Here is a 20,384-nt window from a genome sequence, read left to right as displayed (position 1 = left end):
CTACCTTCATCAAATTTAAAAAATAACGTGACATATCATCAATTTATACATTTTATAAATATTAATAACTAATTCATGCATATTTATATATTAAAAGAGTATATATTAGTATATTAGTATATTAGTATATATTAGTATATTAGTATATATTAGTATATTAGTATATATTAGTAATAGTAATTAATGTGATTAATTTATGCATTATTTTTGTTTTGATAAAAATTAAGTTTCTTTTATTAATAAAATATATATCTAATTTAAATTCCCTGAAGAAAATTAATATAAAGGATAAATATAGTGTTGCCATCTGGTGTGAAAAATTTTTTAAATTGAATAAAAATGATACAGATTAACTTATTTATTACTATAATTTCTTTTTATCATATAATCTTTTTTATATATTTATATATTATCATTTATCAACATACATCAATTATCTACAATATAAAACATTTTTTTAATCGTGCTTTTTAACAAATTATCTTCCAACAAGAACATAAAAATAAAAAATTAAATAACGTCATATTACATATTACAATTTATAGTTATTTACATCACATTAATAAATAAATATATCTACAAATACCGAATGATATGTTGTATTCTATCAATTGGTTCTCATTTATATATATGTATTTTTTTTTAGCTTTTTTTAAAATTATTTTTCTTGGTCAACGTTCATTTATAAAAGAACGTTATTCATTGGAAGAAAACAAAAAAATAAACATATATTCAATTTACAATTCTACTTCACAACAGACATTAATTTTATAAACTTCATCTTTCAACATATTATTATCCAGCACCTGTTGACGTCATAACACGTCATGCATAAAATATTCAAAATTTCATTGATCCGGTGACGTTGCAGCCAACGTTAAAAGCTTTATAACATTAACTTTTATATATATATATATATATATACATATATTTTTATTTATATATTTATTTATTTATATTTTAAGTATCTACACATTTTTAAAAAAGAAAAACAATTTTTTAACTACTAAAATATTTTTTAAACATATCTGACTATAAACATATTATTCGTTAACAATTTCTTCTCAAATTTCGAGAAAACGTAACAATTTATTTTTACCATATTTTACACGTGTTCTCATTAATCAGCTCTCAATGATGGTTTGATTTCTTCTTGAAGGGACTTCGTACACAGTTCTCTCATCTGTAATAAGCTCCCTTCTAAGCTCTGAGCGAATAAATTCGAGCTAGTTATGTCAGAAGAATTGAAAGATGTGATACAGAAGGTGATATGATTTTCTAAAGGGTTGTACGAGCAACCGTAACCGTTTGGAACAACCGGTCCGTATCCGACGATGATATCGTGTTTACTGGGAAGCTGAAACGTTAAAAAAATCGATAATGTTAAAGTTTTATGGAAAAAATAAAAAATATACAGTTTTATTTTGTAGAAAATGCCGCCTCATAGAGAATGAAAATGCAAAAAAAAGGGGGAGGGAAAAAAGTCACCTGGCTTGTACTTAGCCGAAAATTGAGGAACTCCTTGTAAGATTTATCTTTGAACAATTCGGGTTCTTTTATATTGTTCATGGTAGCAATTTCTTTTAAACCAAGGAGGTGATTATCCGGTCCTTCTCCGTTAATTGTCTAAAAGTAAAGAGAATTCACCGTCATTTCATTAGAGTTATAATGATTAGAATCAGAAAATAGTCATTATCTTCTTACGTAAACGAGAATTTCTGTTTGTTTTTTGACCGCTTCTTTGAACAGATTGAGTTTTTCTTCGTCCTAATTGGGTTAAATTACTGAATTGTTCAATTGTTTTTAATGTAAAAAGAACGGGGGGTGTCAGGTATACACGTGTCCCTACCTCTACTTGCGTGACGTCGCACATGGCTTGTACCCAATTGAGAGCTTCTGGAGTACAGGCTCGAATATTGTCAACTCTTCCGTATTTAAATTTCCTTAATGCTGCGCTTTCGTAGGTCGATACCAATTTTCTATACACTCTGGAATATGTAAAAGTTTCTAAATTATTAAAATAGATTTAACGTAGAGGTATATTTGGGGTAATAGTTTCCGTTGCCTTATCTCTGTTTGAGTTGGAGTAATAAAAAGAGACCAATTTCATTAACAATTCAGTAAATGGCGCTTCCAAGCGTTCAATCGTAAACAAGAATATAAAAAATTAAATTTTTTATTTAATGTAAAGAATTTCTTTATTTTTAAACTATTTTCACTTGGTAAAAGCTATAGAATTTTTTAAAAATTCGAAATTAAATTAAAATGCAGTCTTTTCAATTCATTGTACGGTTAACAATAGCAAAGGGTGTCTTACTTGTAATGAGTTAACTGTAAAGCTAGCTGTATATAGACGTCTGGACTGATTTTCTGCCCTTTAATGAACTCTTTACCATATTCGTCAAACTTTAAAATGTATAAATCCACATCGTTTACTAATCTGAAGAAGAATAGAAAAAAAATCTCATGCGAAAATTTGAAGATGGACTTCATTAACATCACAAAACGCGTCATTTCCGTTTTGGGTCAACGTCACTCCCAACGGAAGTTTATTTCCGGCCGGTAATGACGTCAGCACACCGCGCGATTCAGTTTGAGAATACGCGAGATAATTGCGAGAATTTCGCGAGGTTTTTAATTAATTTTTTCATTTAATATAAAAAAATTAAATTTTCATACTTATTAATTTTTTTCGTTGCATTTTGTATTGCTTTAGCTATCGGTTCCGTTATCTCCCATTTAAGTTTCTCAATTTTCAGTTCCCCTTCGTCTTTCGGACTCTTTTCTGCCTTATTTTCTCTGTAAAAATAATTCAAATTGTTTCTAGAACGATCGAAAACGATTCAATTTAGGGTAAAATTACTATTAAAAATTGTATTAAACTTACAGGAAATTTAAAAATTCCTCACAAAATCTTAAAACTGTGATACCCTCCGAAACCGAATGCTCCATAACGAAACCCGAAACTCCATCTTTTGTTACAACGAACTGTAAACAGTAATTAAATAAATGAAGTAATATTGTTCTAGGATATATTTCCAGCTTGTTTCATTATCAGAGATAGGCTATAAAAAGTAAGTAATGGCTAGTGGTTATCTAAGTTTCTGAATTAGTATCCTATAAGGGTACAGTTAACACGATTCCGAAATGGTCGAAAGCAATTTTTGTAATGTTTTTTCAAGAAAATCGAAAATTACACTTTTTACATTGAAGGAAATGAGTTTTAATCTTATTACTTGAGTCCATTTTAAAGTTTAAGTATGCAAAATAACGGTGGTTTTACGTCAGTATGTTTTATCTCGCCTTTATAAAAGCGGAATGCGGAAACACAGTTATTCTTTATACGTATTTCTAAAGTTTACTACATAAAAAACTTTATAAAGGCTTTATAAATTTTAAAAAATGGGGTTTATACAAAAGAAAAGAAACTAAATCTCATAGGCACATAAACAGGAAGTTTTTCATTTTTTTTATTAAGTTTTGGCTTGTTTTTTTTCAACACTTCTTATTTTTTTTTACATAGAAGAAGTGTTATATATGCTTTATAACTTACATAAAATTTTATTTTATTTTTTAAAACCACTACAACGAATATAAGATGGTTTCATATATGTTCTATACGTTTAGAATAACTTATTTTTGTATTCTAAGTACAACCATGCTAACAAATTCAATGCAATTTATAATTTATAAATATACATAGTATATTGTGTATTAAGTATCGGTTTTTATGGAATAAAATTTCTTGAATAAAAAAAAATACATACAATTATATACCGTAATAAAATATACATAAAATAAAAGTTTCATATTTAGCCTAAAGGTAGCAGAAAATAATTTATAAAAAATAGCTTCTGATTAGATAAAATAAAAATAATATAAAGAAAAATGGGTCTTTCTAAAGTTAATGAAATATGTAGGAGACGAGCTAAAGCTCATTTATTTTTAACGTAGGTTTAGATTAGTTTGATTCATTTAATATGACTTTAAGTTATATTAAATGAATCAGATTAATCTATAACTAATTGGTGTTTCTAGCTTCCTAGTTAACGTAGATTCAGTACAGTGGTGGATCTAGCTAGAAGCAGTCGATGCAGCGTATAGGGTGAAGGTAAGAAAAAATCATAATTTTCTATATTACTGTATATATATAACGAAAATAAAACTTTGTGGGGTTCTATAAATAATTTCTACATCGAGCCTGAGACACTTGCACAGCCACTGATTCTGTAAATCCAGATTCAACTCGAATAAAGCTGTATTTTCACTCCAATAAAATTGCTTAATACATACCTGTAAGAAATTATCGTACCATCTGTTTCCGCTATTATTATTGGTACCATTTCCATGGAGAAGATGGCTAGCCATAGCGGCCGGTTCTATATACATGGATGCCTTCCTACCATTTCTAGTTTGAGAAAGATAATCGTCCAAACATAGCACGTACAAACATTCTTGGATGGTTTTTATAGATTCTCTATTCACCCGGTCTAATATAATATTTACATGTTTTATACAAATAGATGTAAAGTTATAGCTTAAAAATATATATTTATGAAACTTACTTTCACTCAAAGTGCTGTAAATTTTACTCCACTCTGGACGACTTTCAACTGTCAAAATACCAACGGGAGGGTCGAACGGTTCTTGCTTGCTTAATTTTTCAATCTGACGAAGTTTCTCAAAAATGGCTTCTTCGTTCGGGTTATCGTTCGGGAAATGAAGAGCAAAAAGCTATTATAAAATAGATTAAAAACATAAGACAAAAATCGTTTGTTGATTAAAAACTGTGTCATAATAGAACTACGTAAAAGAAAGCAAATTATAGATGTTTCTGATTTGATAGATAGGAAAGGAGAGAAAATTCAATTTGGAGCGTCTGGAGCAAGAACATATGACCCCTAACGATGCAAATTATTTTCCTACTACTAGAGATTAAGCATCTGTTTTGTGTCATGTCTTGGCCTGTGATAAACACTGACACCACTGCTACTACAGCTTCGAACAAAAATCTTTGAAACCATTAAATTTCTCTTACACCACATTATTGCCCATAAAATATCTGATTCCAAATGATCTCTTTCGAATAAAATCGAAAATTTAGTAAGTAGAAACGTTGATTTATCGTCTTACAGAATCGAATTTTCAAACGAAAACAATCTGGATAATGAGAAATTCAAATAATCAATAAAACTTCATTTGATTATTTCTGGTTTTTTATAGTCTGGGCGATTTTATTTTTGTGTTTCAAACATTAAATAAATAAATAAATAAATAAATAAACCTGTGTTAAATCTCTTCTATCACAATTAAAATTGACAATATTTAAGATAAAGTCACACGTAACAAAATATCAGAGAGCGAAAAAATTGCTGAAGAAAACGCTTAAAATAGAACAAGTCGTCAATACTGCTCACAAAACAAGTTAATAGCAAAGTATACAGTGTAATTCTCTCCGTAAGAACTGGGATTACTGCCCATTCGTTGCATTATTGAATTCTTTAAATAAATTATGATATACCTATATGGATTCGAGTTCTATACGCCATGATTTACCTTATCTTTACTCGGTTTCGACATAGATACTCCGCTACAGAATGTTTAACACGGATATTTACAGTTATATATAATTCAAAGAGAAAATTATAGTTGCAGTAGTTGGTTTGGGTCGATGAACGCTTTTATTTCCTACGAAAATAAATATTTAATCTTCGAATTTTTAAAATTTTATACTATTGATATTGTTAATTTGCTCGATTCGGGAATAATTGTAAGGGGGTAGGCATAATTCAAATCGTAATTTGCAGGCAATTTTCAAGAAATTTAACTGATTTTATGGTTGAAAAATTAGTTAAATTTAATATTAAATATTGTTAAAAAAATATCTTAGAATTAATTCTGAGCCTGAATTGGAGCAGCAATCGATGAATATATAAAATAGATTTTGTAAATAGAGTAATTATAAATTTATAGAAAAATTTTATGTATTATCGGTAAAATAAATCAGCTGGTTCCTAAAAGAAAATGCATTTAGGTATACAAAAATAAATTTAAAATTAATTCTGATTTAAAATCATATAATAATTTGTAATTCATATATTTAAATATTCCAAGAAGTAAAAACTTTAGAAATTATTTAGTAAAGTATCCAAAAATTCGACCAGTCAGTCTATAAAAAGCTAAAAGAAGAAGAAGAAATCTTTAAGATAAATCTGATAAATCTAAATTTAATACTGATTTGAACTAGAATCTACTGCATTTTCTATAAGACAAAGTTAAGTAACTTGTATTTTCCTATAAGAGATCTGAGCTTCAAAACTGGATTAAACTCTAAAAAGAAAGGATTGAAAGATAAATTAATAATTCAAGAACGTTTTCGAATCCAGATTTTAAAAATAAAGAAAGAAGTCTCTAAGGTAAACTAAAAGTTTTAGTGAGTGTATACATTCAGCAGCAGCAAAACTTAGTTGGTTTCTAAAAGAAAAGGTTGATTATGTGCATCATTCAACAGAATGACACGTTATATATTATTTTATGTAAAAACTAGTAGCATACAAATTGATCCAATGTTGATTACGTTACAGAATCAAACATTTTAGTATATAAAAAAATGTTAGCCAAAACGCAGAGGTAAAGAAATTCGTTTACAGAACACGTAGCGAAACCAATTTATCACGTTCTTATCGTTATTCTTTGACGTTTTGTTATCAAATGGACAACACTTCATCTCACAAACCACGACAGTTTTTAAGTAAGCAAGATTGAGTCGTAAATGTGTACATGCCCATCCCAAAATACAATATACAACACGCTCACATTCGCATGTAGGTAAAGCAGAGTAAAGATCCCACTCTCTGATTAAATATTCAACTAGACACTTTATCCGATTATCTAATGCATTATCGGTCATAATTCACGAATCTCGAAGTATAATCTAATATAAAAATTATAAATAAACGAAAAAAAAAAATCATATACTTTTGGCGATTTGAATTGTGTCTTATCGGTTCATTTACAATTCCTAGTTTAATAATTCCGGTTGTCATTTTTTTATAGTAGCGCCTGCTTAATCCCATGTAGAGTTGTGTACATTATGCGCAAAGATCTTATCGGTCATGTTTAAAAATTGATGATGGAAACTCCGCCATCCCTGCCTGCATCGAATGATTAATTCATCTCTTTGTTCGACCAACTCTTAACACCTGCTGAGTAGTCATGGCAACTGTACGGCCGGAAGTTTGGGACAGTAGCGCCGGAAGTATGGAGTGACGGTCAACTAAGCAACCAATTGAAGTACCTGAACGGAAAAATCGTTTGTTTTCCTTTTAGTTTAGTTGTCGCTGTAGTAGAAGAATTTTAATGGCGAATTAATAATTCATTCCGTGGAGTAGGAATTTTTTATTTTTATTTTTATTTTTTTATTTTAAATAATTATTAAAAGATTATTTTAAAAATATATTAGCGAAATTTTCATCATTGTATATTTTTTCTTATTTATTTAATTTTGTTTTCTTTTTTTCACTAAAGGTGTCGTTTTTGTTGTTGTTTTTGTACCTGTGCTTCGTCTGCTTGCATTTTGGTAATTGCACAATAGGTTATCGTGCCTGGTATTCGTTGCTACAATTTTTTTTTTTTGTTTCGTTTCGTTGTTTACTTTAACTGTAGATGTAGTAGCACGTAAGTATTCTTGCATTCGTGCTAGTCTCTTGTTATTATTCTGATCATTTTGTGTTTATGCTCTATTTTATATATAATTATAAGGTTTTTATAATACAAATAATGCCTTAAAAACTTGATTATTTAAACAACTGATGATGTTTATGCAGGATATGATTTTTTTATACAACAAAAACATGAAGAAGAATATTTGAATAACCAAAAATGTTTGTTAAATATTAAAGATTTGCTGGATTAGAAGTCTCTATTTTATCCAGCTTTTTCTATAGCTAAAGCCAACATTTATACACCTTACTCGTACAGGTGAAAGGTTCTTTAACGTGTCGATAATTCTATTCATTCATACGTTATACAATTCACTCGAGCAGTTAATGGAACTCATTGATACATTTAACGGTGCTCATTCATATAAATACACACTTTATACAATTAAAAAGCACTTACTTATGGACCCATTAATGCAATAAGAGGCGTGCCATTTGTACGGTTAATGATATTTATTCGTAAAAATAAACACATAAAAATTCATAATACCCACTACTATAGGTTCTTTTCGTATTATCATTTAATCTAAATTGTAAAATTTCGTCTATCTGATGTTTTTATGATATTCTTGTGTATAGAATTCAACAGGCAATAGGATTAATATTAATATAAATATTCATTTATAGAAAGCATCTATGAAGAGCACTCGTCGATGTTAATATATAAAATTACCTGTATAAGTAAATAGTATATTAGCCATCTTTATATATTAACCTTGTTTACATCTCTTCGTAATGTTATGTTATTTACTATTGAATGAATAAGTTGAAAATCCATTTATATAGACAATAATACCTTAATATAGGTAAAAGCATTTATTTTGTCGGAAATATACATTCAAAAGCTGATTAAATCAGGTGTGGTGTTCGGGCTAACTAATGATGAATTTTATCAGATATAATAAATGGTTGATACAGATCATTTGTTGATATAATTAATATTTGTTATTATAGTGTAGGAGATTAGTTCTTGGCCGTTATATACGTCAAAATTATTTTATGGACTTTAAACACGTCGATTGCTTCGACAATTCGTGCTTATCGGATTTTCGAATAAATTAGCTTACATTTGTTGGTTATTTTATGCAATATTTACCGATTAATCAATTGCAAGTCTCTAGGGATTACTCTTGTCGTTCGATAATCTGAACTAAGAGAAAAATATATACGCGATTACTAAAATGCAAAAATCTTACACGTCCTTTACCCTTCCATATATCGAATTTTACTTGTATTTATCTCTTATTGGTTGTTTTATGGCTTGAGATAGAATCTTACTTTCCTTATTATTTATATATCGCTTTCTGGCAAAAATTCATGATAAAAAATTTATTTGCGTTACTTACCTTTATTTCACAAAAAATCGATGTGTCTAAACAATAAACGTCACGGAAAACGTAGCGAGTTTTTGCTGTTTATTATAGTAAGCGGCGATGAAAACATAGCCAAAATTATGCCATAATTCTGTAATTTTTGTAACATATATCATTTATAAGTGGCATAATGATATCGTCAAACATTTGCAAATGATACCAACATAGACCCCCATATATCATCGAGCGATGTGAATTATATACACGTAGTGAAGTTGAACGCTTGCGTGTACCGCTAATGGTCACAATGACAATAAACCAATTATAAAATGTTACCGATGAAATATACAGTAATACATACGAATATATTTTTCGCAGGAGATTGAAAATTTAATTTTCGCATAATCTATATCATGCGATGTTACAGTTAGTTCCGAAAGTTTAGTTAGTCTATAAATGCAATGGGCGTGTTCGTTGTAAAAGGTGCAATAAATGTAGGTGTTTATATCAATATAGTCTACTAAAATGGAAGCTAAAAATGCATCTGGAGATAGCGAAGCTGCATGTACTGTACATGGACCGTAGAAAGTAAGACAAATTTCGGTTTTAACGTCAGACGTAGCTTATCTAAGATTTATGCAATAAATTTTTTTCTTTCTTACGGACCAATGAATTTTTTTCGCAGGAAAAGAAGATAAAAGATGTTAGACTGACCTGGATTTGAATCACATTAAGGTTCCTCCCAGAGAGCGTGTCTGTCTTTCCAAATTATCGTGTTTTGAAGTAAATATAACGGTTTCATTTGTTTAAAAATAATTTTGATATATCGAAATTTATATCATTAAATTTTATATTTTAGCATGGTAACTTTCTATAATAATCTGTTACTAGTTTATATTACGAGATAGCATCAAATTATTATTAATTATAGCAGAAAGATACAGAAATCTATTATAAACTGAGTCATTTCATGTGACAAAAGTTTTAACTTATCTAAAATTCAGTTATATTATAAAATAGGCGATTATAGAGTTTAATAATAATCTAGAATTTTTGTATAATTTAATATAAATAATAAATGTTTTTTATATTTATATTCTGTTTTATAAAATAATATAAGCGCCTATAATCGCTTAATTTATATTCTATATAAAAATGTGTTTTATTTACTCTGTGTGCAATATTAAAAGTCGTTAACTACATTCAAATCCACTTGTCTCTTCAAATGAATAAAATTTATAATATCAATAAATATGAACCAGAGAAACGTTTAACACTGTAGCTTCGAAAAACATGTTTATATTAGGCCTATACGATAGGAAAATTATAAAACAACTTTTCTATAAACATTCATTTAATAAAAGATAAATATTGTTATGCTATAAAATAAGAAATTTTAATTTGTTATTGATAAAAAGTAATATTATTTACAGAAAAATATTTTAAATAACTTATACTGTTACAGTGAACCTCATAAAATTCTTAATTGTTAAAACAAGAACAAAGAATTTTATACAAGTTTAAAATTTGATAAAAGGCCATTTGAAAATATTTTATTTTCATTATTTTACAAACAAACAACATTTATTTCTGTGATATACTATTTTAGTAATAGAAAATATCGTTATTCTGTAAGGAAGAAATCTACGTAAGATTTACAGTATAAGAATCTAGAAGATATAGGCCTAGATCTATTTTATTTATTCTACAAGAAATATTGCTTTATTTAAATTGCAACTTTATTCCTTACTTACTAGAATATTCTGTACGTTAATAGCTACATGACAACACAACTTCTTAAAATAGTAGTTATTCACTGATAGAAGACATAAATATTATTATTCTATAATCAGAGAAGACGAGTGTTACAATTATTATTTTTTTATTATTATTCAAGAAAACAGTTTTAATTATATGTAATTTAATGATTTTATTCTATACAATGAAGTTTCGTTGCAGGAAATTGTGATACATAACAGAGAAACATTTAACAAGGTATCATTATAGTGTAAAGGATAAAAAATGGAGGTTTCTATGTCATTTAAGTAAAACCAATATCCTATATTATAACGATAGAAAAATCCTAAAATAATAAGCTTTAAGACGAGAAACATAAATATATGATAGCTCTTTTATTAAATAACAGGTAACTTAATAAGGTTTTCCAAATTAGGCTATGCCACGATTGTCATGTTCTTAATGGCTAAATGACTATTATTAAATTAATCGCTTAAATTTACATCTCTGTTACTAAAGTAAACAGAACATTAGACTTATCTACATTATACTTTTCGTATATAAACCAGTAATAATTTGGGAATTGAGATTTCAACTCGCGAGCTTCTCGAAATTTAATGAGTTTTTCAAATCCCTGGTGTAAATATAGCAAAACAATATAATATTAGTTACTAGTGTAAAATAATAAAAATCAAAAGGTTAATTAAGAAATGGATTATAAAGGAATTTCATCGTTTTTAATTACATTTTTTTACATTAAAAGCATTAATCTCTAACGATCCGAGTAGACAAAATAAATTAAAAATTTGATAATTTTTATTTATTTATTTTGTTTTAATTTTCTTTTAAGAAAATAAAAATTTAAATATTTAATTTTCCTAGTAACGTTATGTAAGAGTCGCGTTTCTGTGTAGAAAATTGGAAGAAACAAGAACAGGAAATGAAAATAGATAGGAATACAAAAATAGATTCAATCAATATGAATATCCGGTTAAGAAAATAGATAAAAAAAAAGTAAAATTGAAAATAAAATTGCCTCTTTATTCTACTATACGCCTACACAAATTGCTACTAACCTGGATCTCCTGTATAAAAACTTCCATACATTCTTTAACATAATTTGTAAAATAAGCAATTTATAATATTTTAACCATTATTATATTTAATTCCCGTTATTTATGTATAAGAAATGCAATTCCAAATTCGATCACGGATAGGAAATTTACAGATTAATGGAATTTTCTCTACGAAGTCAGACAGGAATGTCACACGGCGAAGATTTTTATTACTATAGTAGCATCGCTCGAGTAAGTGTAGTCGTGTTTCGGAGAGTCGAAAATCGGATCCACAATTTGACCTAAATACTGTAGAGTAATTAGCGTGTAGAGCACATATAGTTTCGGTACTGGAAGTATGAATTACGAGCGGGAAATTAAGAGTAGAGACGTGACTTTGATTTTAATATCGTGATTTGAATTCTTATGTATATTCTGAAGGATAGTTTTAAGTAATTTTATTACTTTTATTTGTCATATTATGTAGGATACGTTTCAAAATCTAGAAAATGAGTTTAATAAATAAACAAAAGGATAGTTGTTGCTGTACTTATGTGCCTTGTGTTGTGTAATATTGTGGTGCTGCTTTATCATATTTTACACGCCTTTTTTTAATTACAAATTTACTAAATTTGCAGATTAATTTGCGAAAATTCAATATAAGTATTTTTCTTGATTAAAACAATAATATTGCACTTGAATCTTTAAAATTTTAACATTAAAAGCACAAACTTGACTTTAAAAAATAATAAAATTTATCAGCTTATCACCTTTATAGATTTTAATTAGTTTTATTTTAGCAATTTCTAACAGAAATTTGATATCTTAGTGTTTATAAATTATAAAAGCCTCATAATAGCGAGATTTCATTTAAGTAAGCTCTTGGAATTCATTATAGAAGCACTTAGGCCTATAATTGATTCAAACTATTACATTATGATGATAGTATATTATCAAATTATTTATTAATTTACAGCTTTTATTGGTTTTTATAATAGTACCATCATTCAAACTATCGTTTTACTAATTAGCCTACTACAAAAGTTGTGCTACTATAACATTATCTTACATTTTTCTAATAAAATTTTTAATTTATTTTATTCTATTTTATCAATTGAGAACTTTAAGGCCTAAATTTGTTAAAAAGATTTATTACTATAACAACATTCTTTAACTAATTCGAAAACATTTTGCTATAACAGCATTAGGAAACTACAATATTCACTTATTGTTGTAGATTGTAACCAATTAAAACGGCATTTATAGGCCGTTTTAGTGCTATAGTTGCATATACTGAAGTTTTAAATATTACTATACTAGTATTTAAAAACTGATATAATAGGTGTAGCATCACTATTGTAAGTACTGTACAACCAAAATTTACCCTTCCTACTTATTGTAGTTGCCTAGTAATTTAAAGACAGACTCAGTTTATAATTACAGCAGAAGACTTTGTTTAAATTCAATGAATTAATACTACAACAAGATAAAATCCTTTTAAAACTTATTCGTTGTAATTGTATTCAAGTTACAACAATGTTATTGCTAGAGTAATGTGAAGTTAAAACAATTTTATTGTAGTAGCAATATTAAACAAATTACTAAAACGATACTCCCAGATTTCAAAAGACAGAAGAATAAAGTCATATTTTAACTGTTTCATTCGTAAACTTCTCAACAGATGTGTTTTTATTACTGCAGCAGCATGTGTAAAGAATATGTGTTTTTTTAACCGAAGTTAAATGATATTCAGAGATAATGTATTAATGTTTGAGGGTGTAAATATAGACTGGCGATACTTTTTGCATGAAAAATCACTTAATATAGTTTCTTATGTCACGAATGGGAACGACTTTAGCAGGTTCCACTCGTAAATTTTTATTACCTTTGTAGACTACACCTTTCTTTCTGTGTTCAATATCTTTCTCTGCCTTAAAAAAATTACTTAAATAGATTTACAACTTAAAAACTCGCGAAAGATTACTTATATATATGTATATAAATTTAAATTCTGTACAGCGTAAATTTTGTATTAAGCACGTTGAATTATGTACATTTTTATCAACCAAATTTTCATTCACAAGAAGCTCGTTTTGCATATGATTAACACCCTATTAAAGCTGAGTGCATACTAATGCTGCACTTCAATCTCTCATCTGCTTCTTAACAAGTTAAAACACTTAAAAAATTAATAACAAACCTCCTTATTCTTAGGCCTACGGTAGCATATAGGCCTTTTAAATTATTGTCTTTTATAATAAATTAATACTAAAGTAGCATCAGTTTTAATTAAATAATAAGCCACAATATTAAAAGCTGACAGAAAATATTTGTTTACTAAGTGGAAAACTCATAAATAAATTATAAATTGAGGAAGAAACGAACTTAAATATGCCGATACATGCGAGATTTTTCATGCTTTTCCACGCCGTTTTACATTTATTAGAAGCGAAGTAGCATCAATTTTAATTTATATATTAAATGCTGATATGGAATATTTATAAAAGAGCTGGGATTTTTTCAAAAAGTCGTTAACATACAAGTTGAACGAACTTAAATGTACCGCTAGCACTTTATATTTTGTTTCAGACGTGCCCTTCACCTTATCTGTATTATTTATAGTTACAAAGTTTTAACTACATTTATTTGCTGCATGTCAATATATATATTTAATTTCTGTTCCTTAAAGTGTAAACACCTCAGAGAACAAACAGGACTTTCGGGAACAGGAGGCTTTCGAAACACAAAAGAAGCTTTCAATAACATGCGGTGCACGAAGAAAATGTTTCTAGTTTCTTTATTTTTAGAATGCACCTTAAAAACTTTTACCAAAACTCAAGTTTCTGGTGCATTTATATATTAATTTAAACTAAGTTTAGAGAAAGGATTTTAAACTCTAAGCGCGGGCCTGATCAATAGACTACTTTGCATAGAAATAGCTTGAACAAATTACTTGAACAGTTCGATAACACGAAAATAATTTTCTAAATATATTCAAGTATTATCTTATATATAAAATTCTAGAAGTTGAACTTGGAAACATTAAAATAACATCTCACAGAAACCTATTATCTTTTCATTCACGCATTTACTAAAAATAGAAACTAAGGATGAATGAAGAGATGTTGTTTTAATGTAAGTTTCCAGTTGAATTTTTGAGAAAAGAAACGTTATAATCCGATTTAAATTTCTTAAAATGAGCTACTTGACAGTTTTTTAACGATTAAATTTACTATTTTTAAGCTGATTTTTGGCCTAAAGCAGTTTAAGCCTACGCTTCTGATCTAAAGAAGCGCGATCGAGATTTTTTTGAAAGTTTTGAATCAAGGTCTACAAGAATAATTTCGTAATTATAGCAGAATTACATTAAAAAGAATTTAAAAATTAATATCACATTTCCTGTGAGAGTTTTAAATTTTAACAGTCGACATCCAGTCCTTTCACCTTCTCTTACTAACTTATTCAATACGTTATCACTTTTCTTCTTACTTTATATGTCTTACATTAACACGTGAAGGATTTAATTATCTATTTTTATTATTTTTAACAGTTTTCATAAAGTTTAAACTATAAATTTCATAAATTTTACTACCGAAACACGGGTCTACGTTCGAATATCCAAGTGAGTAAATAACTCATATTTTAACCCACATTTCAACATTTATAAGGACTTTTAAGTAAGTATTTAATTACATTTAAAAGTTTTAATATTTTAAAAAGGATTTACGAGCAATTTAAATTTTTCCTTTGTTAAAACGCGCATTAACGTTTAATAAAGTTTCCGATATACCGCCTAATCATTTAATTCTTTTAAATGTATTAAAATTTTGATTGTTAAACTAGAATTTTATAGTTTTCTAACTTAGAAATAGATTTCATGGAACGGTTCAATCTCCGGAGTCGCAAATAATTGAAAGTTTGCAAATATTTAATCCTTTATAAAAATCTGTTCGGATATAAATATATATTACTTGGCACGTTATTCTAAGAACTGATTAATCTTTAATTCGCGGTAATATTTACCTGATTTCTGCAGATTACCACGATGTGTTTGGAATAATCGTTGAAAATTTGAGTATCCTTCAGCAAGCCCGGACTTCTATAAGAGGAGAAGAATCTGTAGTAAGTGTTCATGCATAGAGGAATTCCTTTTCCATGGCCAGATGCATACTCTTGTTTTAAATCTCTCCTTCATTGTATAGAAATTTTGTAAGATCCTGTTTGCAATACAAAACAAGAATTAAAATTTTACCCACCTTTGCAATTTCTGTTTGTATTTAAGAGAAAACACGACGAATTTTGATACGTAACTGGAAACGAGAGGATAGATGTCAGATGCGAAGAAAATTACAAAGATTTGCAATAACATTTGTAATCTCACCTGAGTTGCTCGTTAGTAGTGTTAAAGGCTTGCTTTGGAAGCATGAAGAAGGGACTAGAGTTTACAGGAAGGGAAAGAGGATTTTTCAAGTACATGTCGTCCAACCAGAAGCCAGTCACCTATAGAAATTATCAGAATATTCTTACATAAGTAATGTATACTTGGAAGAAAAGGAAAAGAAAGCAAAAGGAGTTGCAAAGAGGGTGGAGTTTCGTCAGACATTGACAGATGAACAGATCAATGATGCTCAAGGACCCATCTGGAATGTTGGGAGCATGTAGAATCATTTGAAATGTGGAGATTGGCCACACCTGATGCCATATAGGCGGTCCTAATCGAATTCGAGCATCTTTATGTTAATTAGGGTCGATAGCCTCACTTCCGATTCTCGTCTGAAGATCGGCTCTTTATTTGTCAATAACTGGGATAGGAGGTTAAGTCCTTATATGTACAAGAGCAGCAGGAGATGTCTAGATGAGGATATTCTTTAATAAAGTTTTCTGAAGGAGATACCGTTTAGAAAATTATGTTTTAACTTAATACCCAACAAGAGCGAGCGCGTAACGCAAAACACGATAAAAGATAAGGGGTCTAAAAGGTGTATTTGACAGCGAGCATCCAAAATCGAAACCAATTTAAAGTACAAGGCAGCAGTTACCATTACGGTAGCTGATTGAAGAGATGCGATAACTCAGGATGACTCCCAACATGGACGAACCAAATAGTGATTAGGTTATCTGCTGAAGAACGCCCTTCTCCCATCCCGATCGGTTAGTCTTCCCTGGAGGCATTACCTTATCGATGGACTGAATGTTAATTCTGCTGTCGCGAACAAAGCTAACAAGGTTGGAGTCTCTAGGGTCCAGATGCTTCCGTTTGCCCAGCAAATGACTCCATTCTCTGAGGACATGTCTCGTTATTTGCTTTCTTGTGGTGGCACACGCAACCTCTCGTTCTTAACAATGGAAAGATTTCGATACCCGATATTACTAAAAAGTGTTACTTACCCAATTGTCTGCGGTTCCGGCGTATTTCTTCAGTAAATCTTGCAGGCATTCTCCGGTTCCTCCAGGTTTCTGAAACTCGTTAACCAAAGATTTCGTATGGTTAAACTGCTCAGAATCAACTATAGCTTTAATACCTGTTAGGTACCTCTCCAATGTAGATTTTAATTCTGGTACGGGAGGTTTAGGTAGAACCTGCAAGATCAAAACACAATTACAGAGAAAGAGAAGAGGTAAAAATCTCTCTTTCTTTGCTAGATCCCGCTCAATTTATTAGGAATTAACATGTCAGACAAACTCCGCCCCGTCCCATGAACTGCAGATCCTTTCAAATCAACTCTAATAATTTGATTAGCAGGCAAGCCACCTGCTAGTTCCCTGAGGTATACATCATCACCGTCCCTGCAACGTCCCTTACATCGACAGAATCAATACTAAAGGTGTATCGATTGAAGGGATGCATTCGAGTCACGTGCTTGGGACCTCCCCAATCTTCCAACGCCTTCCAATTGCACCAGGAAATATTATCCCATTACAGTTAGGATTGGTAGCTGGGTCCTAGTGGCGACACGCTTGACTTCTTTCTACAGGACGTGCCTTGGGGGACGAACTGTTTGCTCGTTCAATTAGGCACAGTAATCACATTTGTCACCATCGATTTGGCGAAGGAAAACATCCCAACAACATAACAAACCACAAAAACCTCAGCTGATATCATCGAGATGACGTGTCACTTAATCCAAAACGACACGAAGCACATCTCGAAAACTTTTCCCGCATCCCTAGAAATACTTAAACTGATTGTGTAGGCTCCTTTATGTTTGAGTGTACCCAAGTGGGGTTGAGTTGTGTATCGGATAATGGCGTTTCGCCGGAGTAGTAGTACAAACGGCTCCCTAAGGTGACATATGTCGGTTTGGATGAATTAAACATCATCACCTCACAGATTGGATCCGGAAAGTTGATATTAAAAGAAGCATACTTTCCCTTCCTTCTTTTGCCTGAATGCTAAATATATTTTTCCGTCTTGCTCGATAAGTGACCATTTTTTTTTATAGTAGAAACTCTGCTCTTCTCGTTGATACTCGCAAGGGAGAGCATCTCAGCTTTGTAACCATGACAACAGCTTTGCTGTTTTGTGACAAGAGGTCTTTCAAAGTTCCTTCTCCTCACGTCTAAGCAGGAAGTCCATTACAATGGGCTTTAGACAAGGTTGCGCTATTTCTCTTAAGTGAAGTATTAACCTTAATGTAATTATACCATAAAAACGTGATTTCCGCGTGGTTCCTATCTAAATTAATTTATCAAACATATATATAATAGTAAATCTACTCACCTCTTCGGAACCTTGAGACATGATGTGGGCTGGATTGGCCCTGGCTGTAAAAGTAAGAAAACGATCAAAAATTAATCAAATATATCGGAAAGTTTAATTTAAGAACTTAAACAATCGAATTCTTCAACAAATAACCTTTGAACTTTTACAAGATCTTCAATTTATAGAGGTAGAAATTGATTTTTCAGTAAACGATTACAATTAATTCAAACGCTTTAGTACTTTAGAAGTAATTAAGATTGTATTATTTATTCACACGGTTCAATAGATTCAATCGATATACTTCTACACGAACGAAATTTGAGTCGAAATGGGTAGAATCTGCATGATAGAAGGGCCAGTTAGCGAAGTATTAGTAAGTTTTAATGCCTAGAAAAGTGCCCATAGATTCTTAAATCGGAAAAAAGTATATATATATTTATATATATTTTAAATATAAAAAAAGAATAAAATCCCTTTGGCCCAAGCAACGTTTGGAAAATTAAAATCCTTTAGGCGCTTTGAAAAAAATCAATAAGGTCTATTTGACTTCCAAATTAGCAGAAATTGTCAGTGGAGATGGCAGTTTCTTTTTCTTTTAAATAAGAATTGCTGCTGCTTTCACTTTAAGAATAATCTTGCCAATTATCGTCGAAATTTTTTACTTTTGTAATTTTCATTAAAGATTCGAGAGGACGCACTAAAAGTAGAAAAACAATTTTTCGATGCGATCAAAGAATAAAATATCCTTTACTAACATCGCGAATATCTGGAGATAAATAACCCGCATCTTCTATGAATAAAATCGTAAAGATTCGCATGGTTGTCGGCTTGTTATACTATCGATTATTGTAAAAATAAAAAATAAAAAATACGCAATTTTACAGCATTAAAGTATTATATAAATTAATTAAATTTATGAGTAGAACTTTAGTAAATTTTACCGGTTTCAATGAAGATTTCTGCGGGAAGATGCTAAAAATAAAATTCGTATGGCACTCCGTAGAGTTTCTGTGCAGATAATATCTCCCAGTAGATATACATTCAGAACTCAAATCTCAAAAGAACTCTATTTTTACTATTTTAATGGTGTCCGAAAGTTGTCGAAAAGAGCCGTTTTTGCTCAATGGGGTGCTTGTATAAAGTATTTTATGGTATGTAAATAGACCCCGCATTCTACAAAAGAAACAGTATCGGGATATCTTTAAAGATATTGTGGTATCTTTTAAAGAACTGGATATAATATATCTTTAGATTATCAGGAGCGTGGTTTCATTGCTGATGAGGTATAGTCTATTCTTAGAATTGCTAAAATACGTGCTTTAAAATTTAAGAATTTGTAGAAAATTAACTTTTTTATGAGGAAACCACAAATAACGTCAAAGATGTTAAGTTGAAGATGGTTAAGTATAAAGCTTCGTACTTCATGAATGGAGATCAGTACAATAGTTGAAGTTTGAAACACAAAGAAAATCAAATACAAAAGGTTATATTTAATTATGGCCAAGTAATTTGGATGTCATTCACGGATAAGATTCATTTCATATCGGGAATATCCCGTCAGATAAAGGGCACCTTGGTCGTTTCAACCTTCTAATTACTTTGGGATCAAGAGGTGAGGAGGACGAAGCGATCGAACAAGCCTCAGGAGGGAAGCTTTAACTAGCAGCATCAGAATTAGCCCGTTTTTCTTTTGCCTACTTAATCAGGGACACGGGACCAATTATACCGGCAGCTATCCCCTTTGGCTAACAAGATAGGGGTCGAACGTAAAGGACTCCAAATCAACAAGAGGGTCCTTTGTGTCCCCTCCGATCGAATTCTTGATTACAGACGCACGTGGGTAACTCACAGAAGC

General features: G+C 29.8%; 1 protein-coding gene across 1 annotated transcript in view; it reads right to left on the bottom strand.

The window, feature by feature from the left end:
- Positions 1-374: 374 nt before the first annotated feature.
- The window catches only part of VAChT (Vesicular acetylcholine transporter), a 30,911-nt gene continuing 10,901 nt past the window's right edge, over positions 375-20,384 (bottom strand). Inside the window, exons 2-15 of the mRNA XM_067271281.1 lie at positions 18,548-18,591; positions 17,215-17,406; positions 16,208-16,326; positions 16,083-16,136; positions 15,850-16,015; positions 4,566-4,734; positions 4,294-4,490; positions 2,888-2,988; positions 2,680-2,799; positions 2,318-2,440; positions 1,850-1,988; positions 1,705-1,767; positions 1,489-1,626; positions 375-1,357 (exon numbers count right to left, since the gene is read on the bottom strand). Coding sequence (XP_067127382.1) covers positions 1,121-1,357; positions 1,489-1,626; positions 1,705-1,767; positions 1,850-1,988; positions 2,318-2,440; positions 2,680-2,799; positions 2,888-2,988; positions 4,294-4,490; positions 4,566-4,734; positions 15,850-16,015; positions 16,083-16,136; positions 16,208-16,326; positions 17,215-17,406; positions 18,548-18,591 — 1,862 coding nt within the window. The 3' untranslated portion in view covers positions 375-1,120. The remainder of the gene's footprint in view (positions 1,358-1,488; positions 1,627-1,704; positions 1,768-1,849; positions 1,989-2,317; positions 2,441-2,679; positions 2,800-2,887; positions 2,989-4,293; positions 4,491-4,565; positions 4,735-15,849; positions 16,016-16,082; positions 16,137-16,207; positions 16,327-17,214; positions 17,407-18,547; positions 18,592-20,384) is intronic.

This window comes from Centruroides vittatus, unplaced genomic scaffold (assembly GCF_030686945.1).
Source record: "Centruroides vittatus isolate TY-2023 unplaced genomic scaffold, ASM3068694v2 contig_393, whole genome shotgun sequence".
Classification (NCBI taxonomy): domain Eukaryota; kingdom Metazoa; phylum Arthropoda; class Arachnida; order Scorpiones; family Buthidae; genus Centruroides; species Centruroides vittatus.
Note: the sequence above shows the minus strand (reverse complement) of the source record. Positions and strands in the feature narration are given on the sequence as shown.